Raw genomic sequence first — 25033 nt, forward strand, 5'->3', positions numbered from 1 at the left:
TTTGTTTCTGATATGCTATTGGCCCTGATTAGTAATAGTTTAGTAATAATACTTTCAGCCAGAATTGCTTTTAAAGAGTCACCAAAGGAGAGAAAACATCTCAGTTATTTAGCACAAAATTTCACAACATGCTGTAAGTCTAATCATCTTAAACCTGCATGGTACTGTTTAGGTGCTGAGATAAATATGTAATGTATTTAATATTGTGTGCAACAACAACAGCTAAAAATAATCCGCAGCCAAAGATAACCAGCCAACAGCAGTTCAGAAACTGCTGCTAAGGAGGGGATAAAAGACCATAACACAAAAAAGGGCATGGGAGAAAATGAGCCAGAGTATAGCCTCCATCTGATCTACTGATCAGCCTTAACAATATATCACTGAGAGGTGAAGTGAATAACACCGATCACTGACTACTGTATATACCAGTAAACTGCTGACAGGTTCCTGGTCACCCAAGGCTCACCCATGACAACAGGGACCAAAGTCCAATCTATCTGGTTTGATTCCACAAAAAACCCAATGCAACATAAATCACCTGAGAAAGTCAATTGCCACAACAAAAAGGCCCAGCAGGGGTCCAGATCACAAACTGATCGCACACTGATCGGTTATATTTATTAAAAACAGATCATTGAGAAATGTTTGCTATTAGCTGCAATGTGCATATCCTCCACAAGATGGTGCTAGTATTTCATCCATAGTCACCCAAAGAGACAGCACACCATGACAGCCATAGCTACTGTATGCTTTATTACTTGATAGAACAGAGTTCTTAAACTGAGTTCTTAAACTGTGTAATTTTAGGATGTCACATATCTACAAAGTACCAGAAAGGTTAAGGTCATATTTAAATATTCATTACTGGTATATATGTTTTATTATCTTATTTATGTGTGCACATATAAATGTCTGCCTGTTTAAATATGAATAGATATGTAGGAAAACTGGTCACACTATGGCACTCTCTATAGACCAAAATATTATAAATGTACATCTTGTTAACAGGAGGTGTGACAGTTGTACTCAGGAAAGGTTGATGTACCTGTCATTCTCCATCAGCAGAGCCAAACGTCCGTAATCCCATGCAGCCTTCCTCACGCAGGAGAAAACCAGCAACAGAAACTACAGTATAGCAAACAACAGGAAAAAATAAGGCAGATCCAGTTTATACTGTATGTTTGAAAATAAAATATTGTGGCGTAGGCGGGGTTTTGGCTGGCGACCATCATGCTTTGCGGGAAGGGTTGCTGTGTGTTCACCCTGTTGGGGAAAGGTGTTTGGGTTAGTGGCTTCGGCCATGTTGTGTGTGTGTGTGTGTGTGTTAGGTGTGTGTGAACTGGTAAATGTGCTCTAGGTTCATGCGGAGCCTGAATGGAATTGGTGGTTATCATGTGAATGTGCTGTTCATGCTGTTGTATGACTGTGTGCTAAATAAAGTACTCCCAGCCATTTGTACTGGACAGCAAGCAAGCTCACTCGTCTCTCCAAGTTCCTATCTAGCGGTGCAAAACGCTACATTGGTGTCAGAAGTGGGATGGAGGATACGGAGTTAGAGCGCACTATGGAGGACCTACAGAAGATCCAAGTAGGCCGGCGAGTAGCAGAGCAGCTAAAGAGGATTAAAAAACTCCTTCCTGACGGAGCCAGCACGAGCAAAGCGGGGCGAGCGGAGTGGTGAGATGAAGATCCCGGCACTGGACCTCGGGGCGGAGCCCTACGTTGATGCTGTGCAAGCGCCGGAGCAAGCTACAGCTCTGTGCGCCGTCAGCCTTCCTTCCTACAGCGACGGAAACAGCCGTCCGGATCTCCGTAGCAAGTACTGGCAAGTAGAGCTCACCCCGGAAGCACGACCTAACACCGTGTTTTCGATCGGGCAAGGGCTATGTAACGCTCCAGCTCCAGCTACTTTTGAACGGCTGATGGAGAAAGTGCTGGCCAACATTCCTCGCAGCCTTTGTTTGGTCTACTTGGACGATCTATTGGTGCACGGGAAAGAGTTTGAGGGCGCGCTAGATAATCTAAGGAAAGTTTTTCTGGCTATCCAGCGGGCGAACTTAAACCCTAAAAAGTGCCAGCTGTTGCAAGGGACCGTCTTTCTGGGCCTAAAGGAATTGCTTCCGATCCAGCCAAAATTGCTGCGGTAAAGAATTGGCCCGAACCGATAAATGTGTCGCAGCTCCGCGCCTTCCTCTAGTTAGCCTCTTACTATCGCCGGTTCGTGAAAGACTTTGCCATGATCGCAGAAAAAGAACCGGCCATTCCGCTGGAACAGGGTGCACGCGCATGCTTTCGCTCAGTTGCGGGAAGCTTTGGTCACATCGCCTGATCCCGACTATCCTGACGCATCTCGTATGTTCATCCTTGACACGGACGCAAGCGATGTAGGGCTGAGGGCTGTCCTGTCTCAGGTTTCCGAGGGCAAAGAGCGTGCTATCGCCTACTTCAGCATTGTCTGGACCTAAGAGGAATTAATGCGTCACGCGGCGTGAGCTGCGAGCGGTCGTCGCAGCTCTTAAACATTGACAGGCGTATTTATACAGGCAACCCTTCTTGCTGCGGACCGATCACGCTTCGCTGGTTTGGCTGCTCAGTTTTAAAGAGGGGCAGTTAGCCCGCTCGCTCGAGCGGTTACAGGACTACAATTTCACCGTTCAACGCCGAGCGGGAAAATTACATGCTAGCGCCGATGCTTTATCCCGCCGGCCGTGCAGCAAAGCGCGTTGTCGGTACTGCTAACGGGTTAAAGAGCACGTAGGTGGTTGCTACGTCGAACACTCTCTACGAAACGCTCGACCCAAAACATTCTCCCTGCACAGTCCTCCGGACCCCCGTCTGTAATCAGCCGTCCGAGCCAGTGTGCAGCCGAGTTACTGCGTCGTCTAGACGGACGCCTGTAGTCGTTTCGCCTGTGCCACAGCTGGATAGTGATCAGCTAATTGCTGAGCAGGAGAAGGATCCGGCTCTGCAGCAGGTACTAGGTTGGGTTAAAGCGGGCCTGAGACCTGTTGTCATCTGGGGCTAGAGGTAAAAGCTCTCCACTCGCAGTTCACCCGCCTAGCGTTGCCGGAAGGTTTACTCTACCGCCACTGGGAACGGTCGTGCGGCGCTGGCGAATGTTTTCAGCTGCTGGTACCGCGGACTTTGCGGGCATGTGTGCTGGGGATGGTTCATGGACATGCAGGTTCGGGACACTTCGGAGTAACCAAAACTCTGCGGCGTTTGCACACTCGCTTCTACTGGCCGGGCTGTCATACTGATAGCGAACTCTTTGTTCAGAGATGCGATTTCCCTTTCAAAGAAGGGCCCTACCCAGCGCTCGCGAGCACCTCTGCAGGACTTTCGAGTGGGGGCACCTATGGAGCGTATGGGCGTGGACATTGTTGGGCCGTTTCCCATTTCCAATCGCAGGAACCATTATGTGCTGGTGGCCATGGATTATTTCACAAAATGGCCGGAGGCTTTTGCTGTTCCTGACCAGAGTGCTTCCACCACGGCTCGAATGCTGGTGGATGAGGTGTTCAGTCGATTCGGCGCTCCGGAGCAGTTACACAGCGATCAGGGGCGCAACTTCGAGGCGGAGGTGTTTGCGGCGGTGTGCGAGCGCCTCGGGTGAAAAACTTCATCCGCAAAGTGACGGCCTCGTTGAACGGTTTAATCGGACGCTCACCACACAACTCGCCATGCTTACCTGCAATCGGCAGAAGGATTGGGACAAACATTTGCCTCTCGTGCTCTGGGCATATCGCACAGCAGTGCAGGAGTCCTCACCACCACCTCCCCAATTCGACTTACCCATGAAGCCTGGGTTGTATTATTTTTGTTCTTTAAAAGACAAACTGTTCCGTGTTTACAAGTTGGCGCGTAAACACTTGGCGGACGCCGGTGTTAAGCAGCGCCGTGTTTATGACACTCACAGCCGGGGGCGAGATTTTGCTAGTTTGAGAGCAGGTTTGATTGTATTCCCCGGAAGGAAAAGGGGGCTCTTACCTAAGCTTATGTCTCACTGGGTGGGCCCATGTACGGTAATTGCCCAGCTCTCCGATGTTGTCTACCGAGTGCGGTTGGCGGGGCGGGCGCGAGTGGTCGTGCTCCACCTAGACCGTCTTACTCCCTATCAGCCCCACGCCAGCGAAACATTGAACTATGTGGAGGCCGGTCCGCCCGGAAATGGTTGCGCTCCTCCCTCCCCCGAAAAAGGACTCCTGCGTTCAAAACTCCAGCGCCGACCACCGTCACGCCTCAGAGACTGAGTTCGTCATGGTGGGGGCACTGTGGTGTAGGCGGGGTTTCGGCTGGCGACCATCATGCTTTGCGGGAGGGGTTGCTGTGTGTTCAACCTGTTGGGAAAACCACTTGGGTTGGTGGCTTCGACCATGTTGTGTGTGTTAGGTGTTTGTGAACTGTTGAATGTGCTCTAGGTTCATGCGTAGGCTGAATGGAATTGGTGGTTATCGTGTGAATGTGCTGCTCATGCTGTTGTATGACTGTGTGCTAAATAAAGTACTCCCAGCCATTTGCATTGGGCAGCAAGCAAGCTCACTCGTTTCTCCAAGTTCCTTTGTAGTGGCGAAAAATGTTACAATATAATGAATCATGGCTACCACGTACTGTATGCAATTACAATTTCTTACTAAGTGATGGCATGATTTCACAGACCACAATAAAATGATAATAATTTACACAAACATTAGAAAGAGCTGGCATGGTGGCTTAGTGGGTAGCAATGTCACCTTACAGCTCCAAGGTTCACGTTCGGGCCTGTGTGTATGGAGTTTGCATGTTCTTGCCATGCTTGGATGGTTTCCTTTGAATGGGCGTGTGATTGTGTGTACGTGTGTGTGCCCTGTAATGGATTGGCACTCTGTCTGGTGTGAACCCCGCCTTCTGCCCTAAGTCTCCTGGGATAGACTCCAGGCCCCCCACAACCCTTTATATAGGATAAAGCGGTACAGACAATGACTGAGTGAGTGAGCATTAAAGACATGCTATATACAGTAACTAAGCATTATATTTGCAGACAGGAATGCTGGAATTCCAGCAACAATGTTTCTTTTTTTTTGTTTTAAGAAAGGTAGAGATTTTTTTTTTAAATGTCTTAAGTTCAACAGGATGTTTATTATGTTTATTCATCTGGTGCATTGCTTCCTTTATCTTGTTACATTTACCTCTACGTGTACTAACAGCTTTAATTGAATGGTTCATGATTTAATATACAAATTTTCGAGGTGTAAGACTATAACAAAATTAATATGACATTTAAAACTTTTTTCATCTTACAAAACTTTACTTAGGTAAAATGTTACATAGATGTTGTTAATGTGACTTTTATTTAAAACATTTAATATTTGTATATACACTGTTTGAATAGGAGCAGTGAGTGTAGTCTTATGGATACATACCTAACTGGTATGATGACAATCATAGTGTGGATATACAGTTTTGCTGAATCTATAGTGAAATTATTTCTAATATAAACTCACCTAAAGGATTATTAGGAACACCTGTTCAATTTCTCATTAATGTAATTATCTAATCAACCCATCACATGGCAGTTGCTTCAATGCATTTAGTGGTGTGGTCCTGGTCGAGACAATCTCCTGAACTCCAAACTGAATGTCAGAATGGGAAAGAAAGGTGATTTAATTTATTTTGAGCGTGGCATGGTTGTTGGGGCCAGACGGGCCGGTCTGAGTATTTCACAATCTGCTCAGTTACTGGGATTTTCACGCACAACCATTTCTAGGGTTTACAAAGAATGATGTGAAAAGGGAAAAACATCCAGTATGCGGCAGTCCTGTGGGCGAAAATGCCTTGTTGATGCTAGAGGTCAGAGGAGAATGGGCCGACTGATTCAAGCTGATGGAAGAGCAACTTTGACTGAAATAACCACACGTTACAACCGAGGTACTGTATGCAGCAAAGCATTTGTGAAGCCACAACACGCACAACCTTGAGGCGGATGGGCTACAACAGCAGAAGACCCCACCGGATACTACTCATCTCCACTACAAATAGGCAAAAGCGGCTACAATTTGCACAAGCACACCAAAGTTGGACAGTTGAAGACTGGAAAAATGTCTCGATTGTCTCGAGTCTCGATTTCTGTTGAGACATTCAAATGGTAGTCAGAATTTGGTGTAAACAGAATGAAAACATGGATCCATCATGCCTTGTTACCACTGTGCAGGCTGGTGGTGGTGGCGATTCTAAAATGGCCCCCACAGTCACCAGATCTCAACCCAATAGAGCATCTTTGGGATGTGGTGGAATGGAAGCTTCGTGCCCTGGATGTGCATCACACAAATCTCCATCAACTGCAAGATGCTATCCTATCAATATGGGCCAACATTTTTAAAGAATGCTTTCAGCACCTTGTTGAATCAATGCCTCATAGAATTAAGGCAGTTCTGAAGGCGAAAGGGGGTCAAACAACATATTAGTATGGTGTTCCTAATAAACCATAAGGTGAGTGTATAATATAAATACTGTACCTGATTATACAATATTTCATAATATTTAATGATTTCTTAACATGTTTTAACTAAGAGCTCCAAGTCTATTATAATCTTCTACCTCAATGTTCACTTGATGTGCAAATACTTGAATTAAAAACAAACTGGAATTTGCGCATATACATAAATACACAGTGTTTGAGAAAGAAGAATTAAAGTGTTTCTTGCATAAAAGCCTACTTTGCTTTAGGCCTGTATGCAGTGGTAATAATTAGCCAGTTCTTTAAGAAAAGAGAGAGGAGGTGAGTGGTTGTCTTGGAAACTGACAGGAAGTAAGGTCAGTATGCTTACTGTTCATGTAATGACTCCAAAAGGAATTCACTCAATGACTAGACAATGAGAACACAGCTACAGACCTCGCTCTTTAGTAACCAAGCCTGTAATTTGAAACTGCATAAAGCGTTTCCACTGATACTGACCAAATATGTTAGGCCTTCATTTAATCAACCTGCTTTGTTTAAAAAAAAATTGTTCCCAAAATGTTTGCACAGTATTAGATATTTGGTAGTAAAATATATATAGACTTTGTTGGTTAGTAACTAGACTAACTACATTGCAGATCTTGGTTTGGTAAATTAATTTCAATAAATTGATTAATGTATAGGTGGCACGGTGGTGTAGTACAGTAGTTAGCACTGCTTGCCTTGCACCTCTAGGGTCTGCGTTCGATTCCCAGCCAGGCTCGATTCCTGTCTGTGTGTGCATGGAGTTTGTATGTTCTCACTGTGCTTGGTGGGTTTCCTTTGGGCACTCCAGTTTAATCCTACAGTCCAAAGACATGTACTGTAGGTACTGTAAGGGTAACCCAAATTGCCTGTGGTGTGAGTGTATGTATATTTGTGTGCACTGTGATGGATTGGCATCTTGTTTAGGGTGTACCCTGCCTTGTGCCCTAAGTCTTCTAGGATAGGCTCCAGGCTCCCTGTGACCCTGAATACAGGATTAAGTGGTAGAGATGATGATGACTAATGAATTATATATGATGCTGTATTGTGTTTCATTGTTATCCACATCCCATAGGTCTTGTTAGGCTTCAGCTTTTTCAATTCCTATAATAGACTTGCTTAAGATAATTATGGATTCTCAGAAAAGGTTCTCTCACGTAAAAGTAATAGTAATCAGGGACACTATTAAAAAAGTTTTCTTCATAGAACCTAATAAACAAATTTATTGTTCTATATGTAAACAATTGTGTTTGGAAGTCAAAGCAAAAAACAAAACAAAAAACAATGACGTCTTTGCAGGTCTTTGAAACCAATATGGGGTCTGTTGTCTGTTTGTAAACAGAAGAGAGAGAGAAATACTGTACCAGCCAGAGGACGAGGTTGATAGCGAGGACAGTGGGCACTCCACCGAAGGGAAGCCCCTGAAGCACACTGCTGTGAGAATGTGAGAGGTAACACCTCTCCGCAGTGCTATTCTCCTCAGTCACAGAGCTGGGCAAATGCGGGACATCCCGATCCACTGACGCTGTGGACCATGGGTCAAACGCAGGACTCGATGTTCCCAAGGAATTGGAATACACCGCCATGGCGATGCGTTTGGCCTTAGTAAGGCTGCAGACTTTCAGAGCATCACTATGGAAGAAAATCAATACCAGACAGGAGTCAATGGAATGAATTTGATATTCTGCATTGGTTGTGTACAATGATTCTAAAAACAATTTGACTACTGTGAGCTTAATATTTGATTATTAATAACTTTGTTAAATTAAAAGCTGCATTGGTTTAAACAAAGAGTAATTAAAAACAATGATTTGCCTTAAATGATGCAACCCCTTAATGATAAACAATACATATCCCTTACGAGCTGCCTTTTGAAAATAGCTGAGCAGATCTGGTAATGCTGGACCCGGAGCATATTCCTAATGCAATAATATATTTTTTTTAACCAGAAAAAAAAGAACTTAATCAATCTTATAATTAGAAACAGAAATTAACAGGCCATTTACTAGTTTTCTAATATTAAAAGAAATCAACAATTCTTAATGTTTATATACTATATGGTGTTCCAAAAGACCTTTTAGCAAAATGTAACTTTCTTTCTCACAAAAATATCCTCAGCATGAATACGAGTGCTTTGTGAACACACAGGAAGACATCTCTAGCTCTCATTTTGTGCTTGTGTTAACACACCTGGTATTATACATGTGACTGCATCTCAAATGTATTCTGAATGTGGCAGCTTCCCAATCTACCCATGAGAATGATTTCAATATGTTGAAACATACGCGCACGCACACACACACACACACACACACTTAATTTAAGTGTGGAAATGTACCCTAAACAGTTCTAACTGCATAGTCAAAACTGATTAAGGCAAAACCTTTTAAGCACGAGTAAAAACTGCAGTAAACAAGAAGTGGCCAAATAGTGGAGTCTTGTTCCAGGACTCTTAATGCTTAATGTGCTTTAAGAAAAGAGTGAGAGCGAGAGAGAGAGAGGAGAGGAGAGGGGAGAGAGAGAGAGAAAAAGAGAGAGAGGAGGAGGAGAGGAGGTGTGTGGCATGTTGGGATCACATGCACGTTCACATGACACCACACACACACACACACACACACACACACGGGTCTCTTAGTCACTGCAATGATGCTGTCATTCGTGTTGCTGTTTGAAATGTCAGTCAGATTGAGTCTTATGGGACATTAATGATAACACAAATCAAGCAGCTTTTATAAAGACATTCATCAGCTTACAGATACAAAATGAGATAAAATGAGGTGACATGAGATAATTATAGACAACTTACAAAAAAAAGGAAAAAAGGAAAAGCTAGCACCTCTGTTATGCTGCATGGAGCGTTTTTGTCTGGCATGTTTTGGGTCTACTTGTCCCCTTAGAAGGAAGCATCACTGCAACCAATACAAAGCTATTCTGACTGATTATCTTTATCCTCCGATGAGACGTTTCTTTGCTGCAGAGAGTGCTCTTTTTCTGGATGACAATATCCCTGCTTACATGAGGGCTCACTGGATGGTTGATGATGTGACAGTTATGTAAATATCCCATCCTATTATGGCAATCTTAACTCAGGTTGACAGCTATGGGAGACCGATGTGTAAGATAGTGCTTTCGATCACCATCATCAAAACAGCAGTCGAGATTATACTATATGTTTTTATATGTTTTAGAAGAATGGTGTATTACAGTATATATATACATATACTATACATACTGTGTATAAAGCCATAAAATAGTTAATGACATATGCAGAGGTCTGACTCTTTAAAACGTTAAGCAGATGCATACAGAAAAAATAACAAAATATATTTTAATATATAAGGTCACAGCATGGTTTTAAATATGTACTTGAGGTTCACAGTCAGATCTGTGCCCTGTTATAGTAATACAAGCTAGACAGCCGACACAAATCTGCCACAGACAACTATGAGTCAGCAAAAGTAGACTTTGCCACTCTCCCTAACACACACACACACACACACGCACACAACCCTACACTGGTTTAGTAAGCTGCATATTTGACTTAACTTATGAACTCATATCGATTTATATTTAATTCTAGACAAAATATAAACTGACACAACAGGTTTGTCAATCAAAGAATCATTAACTAAAAGTCTATACATAATCTCTTAATTTGTATTGATTGTTTTGGGTTCATGTGTAAAAGATCAAAGGAAAAGATTTTTTTAAAGGAAAAGATTAAATTTCTCCCCATGTTTGTTTGTACTAAAAGCAAATATAAGTTTATTTAATGTAATGATCAACTAAAACCTAATCTGACTAAATAGCTTGTTTTTATTATTAATAGAATGATTACAAATATTTTAGAACTAAATTAGAACCAGCAGACTCTTTTCACAGGAGCACACAAATAGTCCAACCGTGTTAGATGATTCATGCTCTTATCTACTTCACAGACACATAATAACATTCAATAGTACACCTTTAACTGGATCTCAGCTTGTTTTCAGCAAATTGCTTTTATTATTGAACTGGCTACAAAATAATGTATGCCTTATAAGCTATAATGTGATAAAGAATTGATTAGAAGTCTTAAAGTAAATTATGAAATTTAAAATGTTTATTTAATCCACTTACAACCACAAGATGTTCACATAAACCTTTTTTTAAAAACAATTTAAAAAAAATGAATGTTAAGTTCTCTGAAACTTTGTGCACTGAGTCTGACTACTTTTAACTTAAAATAGGCAAACCTGCAGTGAGATTCTCGCATTAAAACAGATAGACAGGGAGACCTCTTATGATGAATTCCCTCTTGATTTCAGTACATTTTCTTTTGAATCATTCCATGTCAAGCAAAATCTTTTTTTTAGAGTCAAAATCATAATCTGTCCTGTTAGAACCATGTCTTGTCCCATGTGCCTAAATCATGCCATGCCAAGTCTAAATCATGCCCTGCTCCATGTCATGCTGTGCCTTAATCATGCCCTGCTTTACCTGACATTTACCCTGATTTGCGAGTTAGTGGAGGGCATGCTTCTATAGTCAATTGGTTTTGAGCTCATTGCAATGGTGCCACTGCCTGGATTTGAGAGCATCGTGCTGGTGCCACAATTAGAAAGTAATACTCTTACTCTGGCTTCAAGAACGTTGTCAAGAACATTTCTGTATACTGTTATCCTGTTGTCAGAGGAACTGGCCCATAAGTGGTGGGCAGGGCCCTGGTCAACTGTTGGGCACTCCAGAAGTTCCTACTGTATAAAGGAAGGAGTTCTATCACTGTCATTTTCGGGTGTTATGTGCCACTAGGACATGTTCAGTAAGGTTTCTGATTTCTAAGGTGTTTCTATTTTCCTTCGATTACAAGCGCCATTTAAGCTTGGAGTTTTCACAGTTTAGTTTGTCTTGCTTTATTTATTTATTTATTTATTTATTTATTTATTTATTATTGATGGTGTATATGCTGTTCTGTCCTGTTCTGCTCTAGTTTTTTTTCATTTTATTCTCTCTTTGTTTAGTTTACTGCTTAGTTTATCTACAGTTTACACAGTTAACATTTCTCAATGTTAAATATAAGGGTCCATCCTCACATCTCGCTATGCTCTCAATTCATAAAAAATTGGTCCGGAGGTATTGAATAATATTAAATGAGCTGCCGACAATAAGTTGGCTATGAGGCAATTCTATTTAGAATTCTGAATTTAGAATTCTAATTAAAAGGTATATGGTGGAAAGAATGTATATGGATGCTTTCTGGATGGATGAATAGATGGATGGATTGAAGGAGTCTAGAAAGTCATTATTTTTTTTATAAAAAGTACATTTTCTGTTTTTCTGTAACATGAAAAGTCTTATTAACTTTAGAAGATGAGGAAACAACAGTTTATAGCAACGTAAGTGAGGTACCAAGCAGGAATTTTAGTTTTTTAAACTTTATTCACCACATATACATTACTGCACAAGGAAATTTGTATATCCCAGCTTTGTTAGTAGGCAAGGGTCAGCCATTATACTGCATCCCAGTAGTAGAAAGGGTTGAGGGCAACCTGGTAAAGCTGGGACTCAAACTGCCTTAATACATTGAGCCACAACTGCCCTGATAAACATTATGCATACCTTATTCAGCCGTTTATGAAAGATAACAATATTTCAATTAAATTACGCTAGACCAACTTGACATGACATTAGGATAATGTTGAATGAATGACCTTAAAATGATGTTGCAAATACAACATTTATTTATTATTAGCATGCATTTTTATCTCTCAACTAAAATAGATCCATAAAATGCTCACACAGCTAATAGTAGTTTTGTCCATTTCTTTTGGCAACTAAGCCGACATCTAAGACGGGACTCACCAGTCTCAATGGAGAGACCGCTGAGTGCTGGCCACTCCAGCATTCACTGCTCCAATGGGGCCCCTGTTGCTAAGGCTAGTAAATCCACATATACTGCGTTGTCTTACAGTAAGTGCCATATAATAACTTCCTTAACTGAAAAATACTAGACAACTGTGATTTATCCGACCATTAAATCCAGACTCATCTGGAAGGGAATAATAATAATAATAATAAAAAAAAGATGCTTAATGTCCATGAGCTGTTCCGTGGAAACAGACTGTATACAATCCGGACATTACGCAAACACCATATAACAGTACAGTACTGTAGATATAATGCAAAGCTTAATTTTAAAGCTATATGGGATACTGCAGTGTAGATGCACTGTGCAAATGTGACATACCTAAATCATTTAATAATTACTCTTCATTCATGTTGTTTAATATTCCATTTAAGATTCAACTAATCTGTTAATTTTTATATTCAGTGTGTGTCCAGACGTTACATTTACCTAGTACCTAACTACTGTACTTATACTGATTAAAGGTATCATGCTATTCTTTAATAAACAAAGCATAAACTATTTGCTGTAGTATAACTCAAACAGAATTTTGAATTTCCAGGCTGTACCTCATACACCCTTAACCAAATCTTTTCACTTTTTTTTTAGTCAAATAATTGGTTGTTGCTTTTTAAAATTCATCAGCCTTTGGAATTAGATCAATTTCAATCAGAAATGAATGCGCACTATAAATGCACTGCAGAAAGCTCTCAGACAACTTTAGCTCACCTAAGCCATATTATGTGCATGCTGTCTTTTAGTATTAAGACAACTTCTCCGCTGCACTCATCTTACAGTACATCTTTCGCATGCAACTAATAAAATGTTTAAGGTAGCATATGTTAATTTATATTTCCATGTAATATAATTGAAGTTCTTGAAAGGAAAAACACTCATTCAATTTGCACCAATTCAATACTATACTGAACAGCACACCAAACTTACAAATACATGTTACAATTTAGTAGCAGTGAGGCCTTCCTTTTGACATGAATCCAGAATTATAACTCAATAGACTATACCCACATCGTGTATAGCTCATGGGCTGTGATGGACAGCAGAACAGCCTTAGTGCGGTTTGCACCTGGGTTTCTAATGAGGAATGAGAACAACAAATATCATTTCAAAGAGATTAAAGAACAATGAAGCACAAACAGCAGCTGAGGTCAAGCCTCAAGCAGAGTTCCTTAAACAGCTGTGAAAACTTCACTGCTGTGCTCAAATGATCATCAATCATGGGTGTTCAGTCTGTCAGGCCTTCTCTGAACAATATTTAAACAGATGATTGCCTGAAAAGGGAACTTAAATATATTCTAGAAATGACAATCAGACATGATCACAAGTGTTTAAAAAACAATGACTATTTTAACACTCAGAATTGTCCAGAGGAATAGAGTTCACAGAGAAATTTGTGAATCATGAAAAAAGCCTGACCAATATTTATCTTCAAATTCAAAGGTTTATTGTTGTAAAGGCTAGCAATAAAAAGTCAGCAACTTAAAATATGTTAGGTCTTACAACTTTAGATACCAGGTAGTTTTCTAGTTAGACAGTTTTTTTTTCTATTTTTTTTATTACATCAGCAAGTGGATGCCAAAAAGTAAAAAGATTAATTAATCCGGTTAATTCGTTTTAATGTTTTACATGCAATCATGACCTCTGATTCCTTGTGATTTTCTGATATTAGTTTAGTACAGTAACCTAAACTAGCTGCATAAACTGCAGATTATTTTTAAAAACACACAGCAGCTACCTGCAGCTAAACCTTTTCACTAAGGAATATTAAAGATTAATGATGATGATAATGATGATGAAGATTATTATTATTATTATTATTATTATTATTATGCATATCTTTTCAAGCTCATGGGGCCCTGGCAGTCTTTGGGCCCCAAGCAACTACTTATGGTATCTGAAACAAGGAATTATCCTGCACTAAAGTTAACCTTTACTCATCATCATCACTCGTTGTGTATACCGCTTTATCCTGTATACAGGATCGCAGTTGTTCTGAAGTCTATGCCAGGAGACTTAGGACACGAGACAGGGTACACCCTGGATGGGGTGATGATCCATCTCAGGGCACACACACACATACACACACTCACATACTCGTTCACACACAACAGGCAATTTGGAAATGCCAATTAGTCTAATCTGCACATCTTTTAGGAATGGGAATCACAAAGGGCCAGCTGATCCGATATTATCCCGATACCTACTGTAGGTGCCAATTCGATCTGTGCTGCGATTCTGTTAGTATGACAATTTTATAAACATCCCAATTCTGTATGATTTTTTTCTTTAGAATTCTAAACGAACATAGCAAATAATTTGCTCTAGCACACAGGATGCTGTGCTGCCTGCCAATACAGCATGTGAATAGTTTCGCAACCTATAGGATTATAGAGGAACTGCAATATTTTACCAGCTCAAATGCAAACATATATACTGTACAGTATAAATCGATTTTGGATTTTTTTTTATGTGTTGATAACTGAATCGCCACATATCGCTGAAACTTTTTTTCTTCCCATCTCTAGTCTTTGCACTGTGTGAGGAAACCAAGTGCCCAAAGGAAACCCGCCAAGCAAGAAACAAGTTGAACATGCAAACTTCATGCACGCACAGCTGAGGCAGGAATAGAGCCTAATCCATGGTGGTGCAAGGCAGGCAACAGTGCTAACCACAAAGCCACTGTGCCACTGTGTTATTCCTTCTGAGATTAGGTGCTCTCCCCGACACTATGTGCTACTAATACTCAAAAACTGGGTTATCGAAAAGAAGGTGTACTTACATGAAGTGTGATTTCCTCTCCTACACGTATGACATTTTCCCAGTTGGAGCATCAAGTTTCTGGGCTAACTGAAAATAGAGCACTCTCAGAACCCACAAGCCACTTGTGGGTCCAAGTCCAAAAGAAATGTTTCCCTCAGGCAGTCTCTTCTGTCTCTGAACCTAAATGAGCCTTGAACGTCTGAGATGCTAATAGACTTAGAAAAGCCTAATTAAGCTGGATTGAATGTGATGGAGGGTAAAAACTGTTTGTCAGTATTTTATACAGTAACCAAAGTGTATAAAATACTGTTGATTAACAGTAATCAAAGTGACTGTGCTGCTAAAAGAGACTGGTTCCAAAACCAGAATAGAGTCAGACAGGATGGCTGTACATTTATACATACTGTACATTCAATAAGGCATTACAGTACAAATGAAAATGTGTCAATAAACAATCTTTTTACCTGTTAAATTTACAGCATTTGGCAGACAGCCTTACCCAGCACGACACAGATAATAGTCTCCATCAGAACTATAACCAAATCAAGGTCTAAAAAAATAGCAAGAAGATGAATAATTTAAGGAAAAGTTATTATTACTTTAGAGAGGAGTTAGTACAGCTTTAGAGGAGTTAGTACAGCTTTAGAGAGACGTTAGTGCAGCTTTACATATTATAATGTAAGTAACAGGAATTAACTTGTTTTATTAATTTTCTATAACAGCAAACTATATAAATGTTTATTCCTAACATAGATTAAAATAACTTAAATATGACAATAAGCTGCATCATGACCTAGTTAACTCACAATTTAATTTATAATTTTTACTTTTTCTTCTTTTATTCTATATTCTATTTTTCCCCCTTTTTGGGGTTTAATTTATTGGATACATATTATGCATATAGTCTTGTTTAATTATCTTATAAAGGATCCTTTTCTTAAATATCAAATTCAAATATATCAAAGATCAAATAATAGGGCCAGAACCATCGTGCACCATCATTTCTTTTGCTGTGATTGTTTGAGATTGCAACAAAATAACACACATACTGCCAAAAGCTGCCAATCTGTCACCCACATGGCCATGTGGTTTCCCCTCAATAAACTGGTCAGTCTAAAACTGTGCATTTGTGCCAAAGTTTGAGAAGCTGGGAGTGAAGACTCATGCTTTGAATGATGAACTTACATTAAAGGATTGGCCGGACCACAATGAATGACTTCACTGGGTAAGCAACAAACAAATTCAATCAAGCATCAAGTCAACACCAGCCAAAAAATAAAATGTTCTGCCAGCTGTTTAGACATTTCAAATTGTGCAGTTTGGCTGTGCAGGAGCAAATGTGTGGGACCTGAGCTGGCAGCTGATTTATATGAACTCATAAGATGTTTCAGTGTTCAGACCACAAGTCAGTGCCTTTCCTCCCTCACAAACACCTTCTGTGGCTGAGAAATCATCAGTACTTGTGGGTTTATTGCAGAGAGATGTATCACTTTTCAATCTTAGCCAAAAGCACCATTAAATATTCATGCATCTGTTGAATAGTGCTACCCATAGCACAACATTTTACCTTTTGACTGCTTGCTGGATGCTCTTTGACTTACAAATTTTTGAAAATGCAGAAACATCATTTTGAAGTTACAAAAACAGCTACAAAACAGCAAAAGCACTAGCTTACCAATTCTTACTTTTAAACCCTTTTTAATATATTGCATAGTTACAACTGCACGCAAAAGAGAAGGACTTCGTTCACAAAATAGCTGTTGTTTTTGGAGAACTACGGTATATAATTGTGTTATATGAATAATCTCAATTTTACTTACTGTATATAGTTTCTATCCTTCAAAAAATATGAGCATTGTTTTGTCTCATTCAATGACACAGCTCACATGTACACATTTTGATAAATTGTTACCAAAAATAATACAAGCCACAAAAGCAACTAACTGACTCTTCTGCAACACTGCACCACCAGTAACAGAAACAGCCTTTTGCATGGAACAGCCTTTTGCATGGAATGATTAGTGAAGCGCCTTTTTCTTTCTGGTACAACACACTAATTGTGAGAACAACAAATAGGTTCTGTAATGTTAGCAGGGTTGGAAAAAGGAGAAACGGCACAATGTAATCTTGTTATGATGCACTAGATACGTGGCAATCACACTTCCGTTTATGTTATTCTATACCTAAGCGTATTTTTAACTGATTCAAAGGTATATATATAAAATCTAAAGATAAAATATTAATTTCATATGCCTCAGATTTTTTTATGAATATATATTGATATACATAAAACATGTACTGATGCAATATTTTCCTGAATTGTTGTGGTACAATTGAAAAAAATAATAATTTAAAAGTTTATAGTACTGTATCATTATGAAATTTTTATAATAAAAGCAATATACTGATCTAAAGAGCTAAATACTGAGATAAGCATGTGTGCATTGTGATGCTTTATTTATTAGGGTCCAATTGTGAACCACTATGAACATTCTTACATAAACGGAATGGCATGTTAACCTGTATTCAAGCCTTTTATAGACTTCCTGATCAGATACAGTAATTGTCAACCCGGGACACATTGTGTACTGTATACACTATCAGTGTATAGCACAACCAATTTTCTTCAGGTTTATGGATTTTGATTAAAATAATAAGTTCATATAATAGTAAATGTGCTTATCTTCAACAAGTGAATGTACAAGGTAAAGTCTGAAAATCTCCTCCAAACTAAACACTAACTCTGACATTTGACTTGGATTAAAAGCACATCTTTGATGCAGAGGAAGTGTGTCTTTAGTCAGCAGGTTTCCACATATCAGGGAAATGCCAAACAATGCCATTTACCCACCATTACTACAAAAATTGACAAGATGACAAGACAAAGAAACCAACAGTTTATAAGATTTATTATGCAATTTGTAGAAGGAGGTAATGTGCCAGAAGATTCATTTGTAGGCTACCGGTGCTGGTGTAATGTGTGTGTAGCCCTCAGCACAGGCCTACACATCACACAAGATAGATGTTGAAGTCACTCTATTAATCATGATAAACCAGAGCAATATCTCTGGTAAAGTGTCAGCTGACAACCCCACAAGTTCTCTTCAGACATTCAACTTTTCAATCACGTCCTATTCACCTTACAGAGCTCAGAATTTCTGCACAATACAGCTTCCATCGCAGCAACCCAGACTCAGGCAGGATGAAAAAAACATCTTGAGACGCACCTTCAGTGAATTGATAAGTGAACTGATCTGCACCGCGCCTACGCAAAATGACACTCATTGCTATATATAAATATATACTGTATATATATATATATAGAGAGAGAGAGAGAGCGAGAGAAACGAAACGAAAGTGCGCCTTTAAGCTTTATCATGCACGGCGTATAAGTGCTGCATCTGCTCTACAAATACAAGTGATAAATCAATACGCCCACTTTTCCAAACCGTTCAACTTCATTGGAATAAAAATAAATAAATACGCTTTGTTCTGTTTTTTCTTATTAAAACGTACTTGAGTGGTATATGCTTGTATTACAGGATAGTAAAAAAAAAAAAAACCCAAAGAAAAGAATAAAAACAATAGGAAGGCTCACCTTTTCCGTAGTGCAGGCGATGTCCGGTTAGACGATTCTGACTGCCTGCATCAGCACCAGGGAGCAAGGGGAGCGCCCATCTGCTGAGGGAGCGTCGGAAAAGGTACAGCACTTTCACAAAACGAACAACCTGCGCGTTGTTGTCCTTTTTTCTCCCTCGAATGCGTTGTTTGGCAGGATTGTATCTTTATCTTTTCATGATATGGGTTATTTATTATGGGACGAATCTCTAACGTCGGCACAAAAACACGGACGGTACTGTGTATTCAGTCACGTCTGGTTTTGGACGTTTTGTATACCGCAGTCCATGTAAATGAATAGCTTATATCATGTTTAATGTGTTTACAAATATGTACGACCTGAAATTATCCAACTGATTAGGAAGCATGTACAGTGACTGTAAATGTGGGATGGCAGATGGGGTTAATTGTCCTTGCCTGCTCCCATCCTTTAGATAAGGTTGCCACACCAACAGGAGGTGCTACACTATCTGCACACAACGGAAATATGGTGTGGCTTGGCAGATGCGCATATCGTCCTGGCAACCGGCATTTTCCTCTTTTTTTCTGAATGGGTTATTTCCCTGTTTAATGCGCGCATGGGATATGAACTGCGGGACTGAAAAACCAACACAACGGATATAATCATCATCAGACACGGTAAAGCTCATGTGCTCCAGAAATAGTTCTCCTTATGAAATCCAACAGTCTATATTCAGTCACGTCTGGTTTTGGACGTATTGTCTATAATACGCAATGAAGTGTGTGCTGTGCTAGCTATGAAAAAGGATGTAACCTATAGATTACAGAGATTCTGATATCGTGCATTAGATCCGAATAATCTTTTTTTCTTGACTGCGAAGGTTGCCATACAGTAGATTACACGTGACACGATTTCAGCCTCGAATAAACCAAAATGGTTATTTCTATTATTATTATTATTATTATTATTATTGTCAATAAGAAAACTAATAATCTATTCTGCTTTTATAAATCTTTTATACAGTGTTGACAAAAAGTTTTCAAACCCTTTTAGAAATTTCTTTTACACTTATCTTAAAATCCATTTAAATCTTTATTCCCCACTAAACATTTTACACAATGGCTTAGTGGTTAGCACAGTCGTCTTGCACCACCAGAGTCGAGGGTTTGGTTTCCACCTTCGTTCTGTGTGTGTGTGGAGTTTGCATGTTATCCCACCGCTTGGTGGGATTCTTCCGGATGCTTTGGTTTCCTCCCACAGTCCAAAGACATTTGGCTTAAGCTAATTGGCATTCCCAAACTGCCTGTGGTGTGTGAATGCATATGTGCCCTGCGATGGATTTGCACCCCATCCAGGCTCTAAGTCTTAAGCCCACCTTATTCCCTAAGTCTCCTGGGATAGGCTCCAGGCCCCCGACAACCCTATATACAGGATAATTTATTCAGACCTTTTGTTATGACACTTAAGCACTGGTGCATTCTACTCCTATCTCTGGTCATTGCGATGCTCCTAGTACCCTAATTGGAGTCCACCTGTGCCTAACTGGTATACCTCTCTATATACTGTAAAGTTTCACTGTAAATGGTGTATGGGGTTGAGCAAATTATTTTGAGCAAATTATTTTGAGTCCTGCGAGACAGGACTGTGTCTGGGGAACAATTCTGCAGGCTTGAAAGTGCCTAAGAGCACAATAAATTTGGAACAACAAACAATCTTTCAAGATCTATACACCCAGCCAAGCTGATTAATCAGGGATGAAGGTTCTTGGTCAGACAGGTAACCAAGAACCTCTGGATCACTATAAATCTTGAGATCTTGAATTCCCTTGTGTACTGTAAATGAGAGAGCCTTATAGAAGGACAACCATTACTGCGGTACTAATGGCACATGACTGAGGGTTTACCAAAAAAAGCTCCTGAAGGACTCTAACAGATGGTTTGAGGATACAAAAGTTAAACTATTTGTAATCATAAAGTCTTTGCATTGCCTTCTTAAAAACATCCCTACAAACATGGTGGTGGCAGCATCATGCTATGGGGATGACTTTAGAGGGAAAAAAGGATGCAGAAAAATAAACAGCCATCCTATGCCTATGCAGAAAAATAAACAGCCATCCTATGCCTCTCCAACCCAGTTGAGCTTGAATGATTCTACCAAGAAGAATCAAAGAAACCAAAAAATGTTTGATATTTGTCTTAGGAATTTTTTTTAAATATATTAGACAAATTCATCATAATTCATGTTAAACCTACAGTAACTGCTGTTTTGTAACCAATATTCTGTTCTCTTATCTAACCACAGGTATGATTGTCAAGATGCTGAAACTCCGAATGCTTAATGCTGTTGCACCAGCCTACTTCTATACTGCCACAGTAGTCACCTGTGTTCTCCATTTTTTCTTTTTTATCCCCACCATTTTCCAAACACAGAATATTTTAAGTCCCATCATGCTGTTCCACGTTACTATTTTGCTATTTTTTATGCTCAATGCCCTTGGTAATTACTCAATGACTGTATGGTTCCCAGCAGAGAGTGTGAATGAGAATATTATTCCAGTCTGTTCACCAGACTGTCCAGACAGAGTGGATGCACACTACCTCCTTAATGGCAGGCATTTCTGCAAATTGTGCAAGAAAGTCATCCTCAAACGGGATCACCATTGTTTCTTTACGGGAAACTGTATAGGGAACAGGAACATGCGCTATTTTATCATGTTCAGCATCTACACATCCTGTACTTGCCTGTACTCTCTGGTGCTTGGGGTAGCCTATCTCACAGTAGAGTATGATATCTCCTTCGAAAACCCTTTGACCTTCCTCACACTTTTGCCCCTCTCAACAGGCTACTTTTTCCTTGGTAAGTTATTTTTTTATCCTCTCATGGTGTAAAAAGATCTACTGTACTAATAAAACCATTGTCTAATATTTTCATCATTATTTTTTTCCCTTTTTCTCATGTAGGTGCCATCTCAGGCCTTCATTTCTTTTTGATCATCATGCTTTATGTATGGTTAGGCATTGGTTTGGTGAGTGCAGGTTTCTGCTGTCAACAAATCTTACTTGTGGCTCGTGGACAAACCTGGTGCCAGCTACAGAAAGGGCAATTAGTGGAGAGCCAAGGAACATGGCAGTCAAATTTGAGTGATGTATTTGGTTCCCGCTGGGTGCTGGGCCTCTTTCTACCAGTACAGACTGTAGAGACCACACCAGAAAACTGGCATAGTTATCATGACCACAAGCATGACTGACCAAATTTATTAAGTGCACAGGTATACAAAGATTTACTTTGGCATCTTCTGTCCTAGGTGACTTGCGAGGTGAAAAATAATGCCATCATTTTAGAGATTAAGTGATTTTTTTGCATTTTTCACTTAGAATTAAATTGATGTTCATCAGTGTTATTTAAAGTAAATGGTAATTTTGGTATTGAATTCCTAGAAGACCATAGCTTTATTAGGATTTTCCTCTTTGATAAACTTGAATACTTGATTTTATAAGCAACCAACGCAATCAAAACCGTCATTTAAAGCAGTACACACATAAGAGTATACAAAAAAAATGTGATGACTCTATAACGTCATTACAGATTTCAAGTTTATATAGATAGGCTACTGTAATTTTCAAACATTGTAATAATCAAAGAAATCGTTTTAGACATATATATACAGGATGTGACTAAATGAAGGTAAGTATCCATAAAATATGAGCACCTTATGTATCAATGATCAGTGTTTACAGCTCTCAAAATGCTATACACACCATTTGACCTACAGCTGTGCCTTTTTTAAAATTAGTAATGACAGGTGATAATAATTATAATAGACAGATATGTGCAGCATTGCATTGAACCAGGACAGAGGCTTTTTTTTTTTTTTTTTTTAAATCACATAGTACATATTTCTATATTTGTACCTAACCTGGTAAATACTTTGTACCCTGCCTACTTCTTGCTGTACTCCTGGATAAAATTGTGTATATGGAAAAATGCATTCCAGACCTCCATTTACATGCTAACTGGATCAGGCCTTCATGGAAGATTTAATTTGTGGTCATTATATGTTCAGGAACTGAAGAACTATTTCCGAAGTATTATTTCATTTATTTATGGTAAAGCAGATTATTATTATAACTACTAGATCTTTTCTGTACAGAGAAATGAATACGAGGAGTCTATACCTACTGGAACCTAAAAATTGTATTTTAATAACAGAATAATTGCAGCCTTTATTTTTATTCCATGAAGTATTTTACATTGTGCTTTTTATTTGCATGTAATTTGTTTAATGTAGCCTAATATTAGTGTATTAGTGCTGCTTGTTTAGGTTTATGATTTCAAAACAATAATGTTAAAAGCTATTGTATTAAGTATTTAGTTGTTTTTTTGTGTAATTGTAATATGTGAATATGACAGTTGCAATGTCAATTTACTTTTTTCCTTTTTAATGTTTAGCAGCAACTTAAAGGGCTATAGACAGTACTCGATATTTCTGCTGTAAAACATCTATCAAGCAAAACTCATGAAATTTGTTGTTTTTTAAGGCACAATATTTTTTATCTCCATCAATAAAAATGTAAGAAAACAAAAATATGAGTATTAATGAGGAAAAAACATGCATAGTTAACTAACTGTGTTTATTTATAAGTAGGGTGGTCCATATTAACATGTTAACGCATGTGATTAATCTACAGTAGAAATTTTAACACAGAAAAAACAGAAAAGTTTGTCTCTAATGGCTTCTCTGTGGCTGTTTGATAATGGCACGTTTAACGACTGAGGAAACATTAACAGGTGCGCTGAATGTCAAGTATCATTATAAAAAGCTTTTAGATGGAAGTTTGGATAAAACCAAAGTTGTGTGCTCAAGTCACCTTCAAGGGGAACTATTTTTACAAGAATCCATCAAATGTAAGACATAGAAGTGGTGGCTCAAGTGGGCTCAAGGTTTAAGGTTTCAGATCTGGGTTGTTGCCCTATCCCAAACTACCCAGCCTCTGCACGCAGTACTGGTCCCATTGGAGAGACTTTAATTTTACATTTATTAAATGTTAATGTTTAAGAGATTATAAAACTGAATAGTCTGCACATTTACAATACACTGCATGTTTATAATACAAGTAAATCTGAGTATTTTAAAATTGTGATTAATCATGATTAATAACAGACAATGACATTGAATAATTAAATGTTGGATAATTGTGTTGGATTCTCTCAGTGGGTCTGTGTGCATGGAGTTTGCATGCTCTCTTCTTGCCTGGTTTCCTCCAGGTTCTGTGGTTTTCTCACACAGTCCAAAGACAAACAGATTAGGCTGGCTAATTAGTGTTCCCAAATTGCCACCATTAGCCTTTAGGATTCCTAGTTGGACTACAGAGGTTCCTAGATGGATGGATGGATAGATGGATACATAGATATTCCTACTTAATACATTATGTCCTTAATTTGAGTTCCTAAAAGATTTGAGAGATACAGCAAAAGTCAGAGACCATGTCAACTGAAGCAAAAGAAACGAAAGTTAGGCAGGTTGGGACAATAGGTGGAAATAAGGCAAGCACAGGGACATTTAAGGCACTGATGATAAACCCTCCTCAACCTGACGCTGACCCGACACTGTCATGGAGAGCTGATCTGCACCACTAAAATGGTGTATTGTAAGTTCATCACAGTTTGTTCTTACATGCTTCCTGTATTTAAGCATTTTATCATGCAAAATTCAGGGTAATTTTTTATATTTTTTTACAGCAGTGGTTCTCAACCGTTTTAGTGTTTTCTCAGCACTAATCTGCTAATTTAATAGCCTTTTCTGAATTAAAGTGGGTGTAATAGTGCAGGGAAAACATGTGCAGAGTGGGTGGTCCTCCAGGACCAGGGTTGAGAACCATTGATTTACAGCTCTTCCACATGGTCGTTTATGTCCATGAAACAATGGAAACAGCCTGAAGTATTAAATAACATTTGAAAAATATGAGAGGAGACACTAGTAGGAATATACTGTATCTGTCTGTAGCACACAACCAGAATCACTTAGTACAAGTGTTGAAATCGATTTCCTTGGCTCAAGATCAGCTGCAAGATCAGCTTGTTTAGTCTTGTTTAGTCTTTGTTTTTCAGACTCACATGTAAGTAACTTTTCCTTCTTTACTTCCTCTTGCCATATATTGGTACAGTACTTTTTGTTTGGGGAGCTTGGCATGTTAAATTACCAGAAATGTTAAATGAACCATCCTCGTTTAAAGTGCACTATCAGTTTTGATAGTCAATAATGATTCAGGAGATTTTAGTGACTATTAACATGGTTACTTTAGGGTCCCGATTCTCTTATATCATTTTGTAT

At 39.1% G+C, this 25033-nt stretch overlaps 2 protein-coding genes across 2 annotated transcripts in view; one reads left to right on the plus strand and one right to left on the minus strand.

Moving 5' to 3' along the window:
• tmem63c (transmembrane protein 63C) overlaps positions 1-18745 on the minus strand; it is a 36228-nt gene extending 17483 nt beyond the window's left edge. The window contains exons 1-3 of the mRNA XM_053509580.1: positions 18721-18745; positions 7825-8092; positions 1046-1125 (exon numbers count right to left, since the gene is read on the minus strand). Coding sequence (XP_053365555.1) covers positions 1046-1125; positions 7825-8046 — 302 coding nt within the window. The 5' untranslated portion in view covers positions 8047-8092; positions 18721-18745. The remainder of the gene's footprint in view (positions 1-1045; positions 1126-7824; positions 8093-18720) is intronic.
• A 496-nt stretch (positions 18746-19241) lies between these two features.
• zdhhc22 (zinc finger DHHC-type palmitoyltransferase 22) lies at positions 19242-22574 on the plus strand. The gene is made up of 3 exons (XM_053509591.1): positions 19242-19379; positions 21004-21558; positions 21663-22574. The coding sequence occupies exons 2-3, from the start codon at positions 21006-21008 to the stop codon at positions 21947-21949; spliced, it is 840 nt and encodes a 279-aa protein (XP_053365566.1). The 5' UTR covers positions 19242-19379; positions 21004-21005; the 3' UTR covers positions 21950-22574.
• Positions 22575-25033: the final 2459 nt, after the last annotated feature.

The sequence above is a fragment of the Clarias gariepinus genome, chromosome 13 (genome assembly GCF_024256425.1).
Source record: "Clarias gariepinus isolate MV-2021 ecotype Netherlands chromosome 13, CGAR_prim_01v2, whole genome shotgun sequence".
Classification (NCBI taxonomy): Eukaryota; Metazoa; Chordata; class Actinopteri; order Siluriformes; family Clariidae; genus Clarias; species Clarias gariepinus.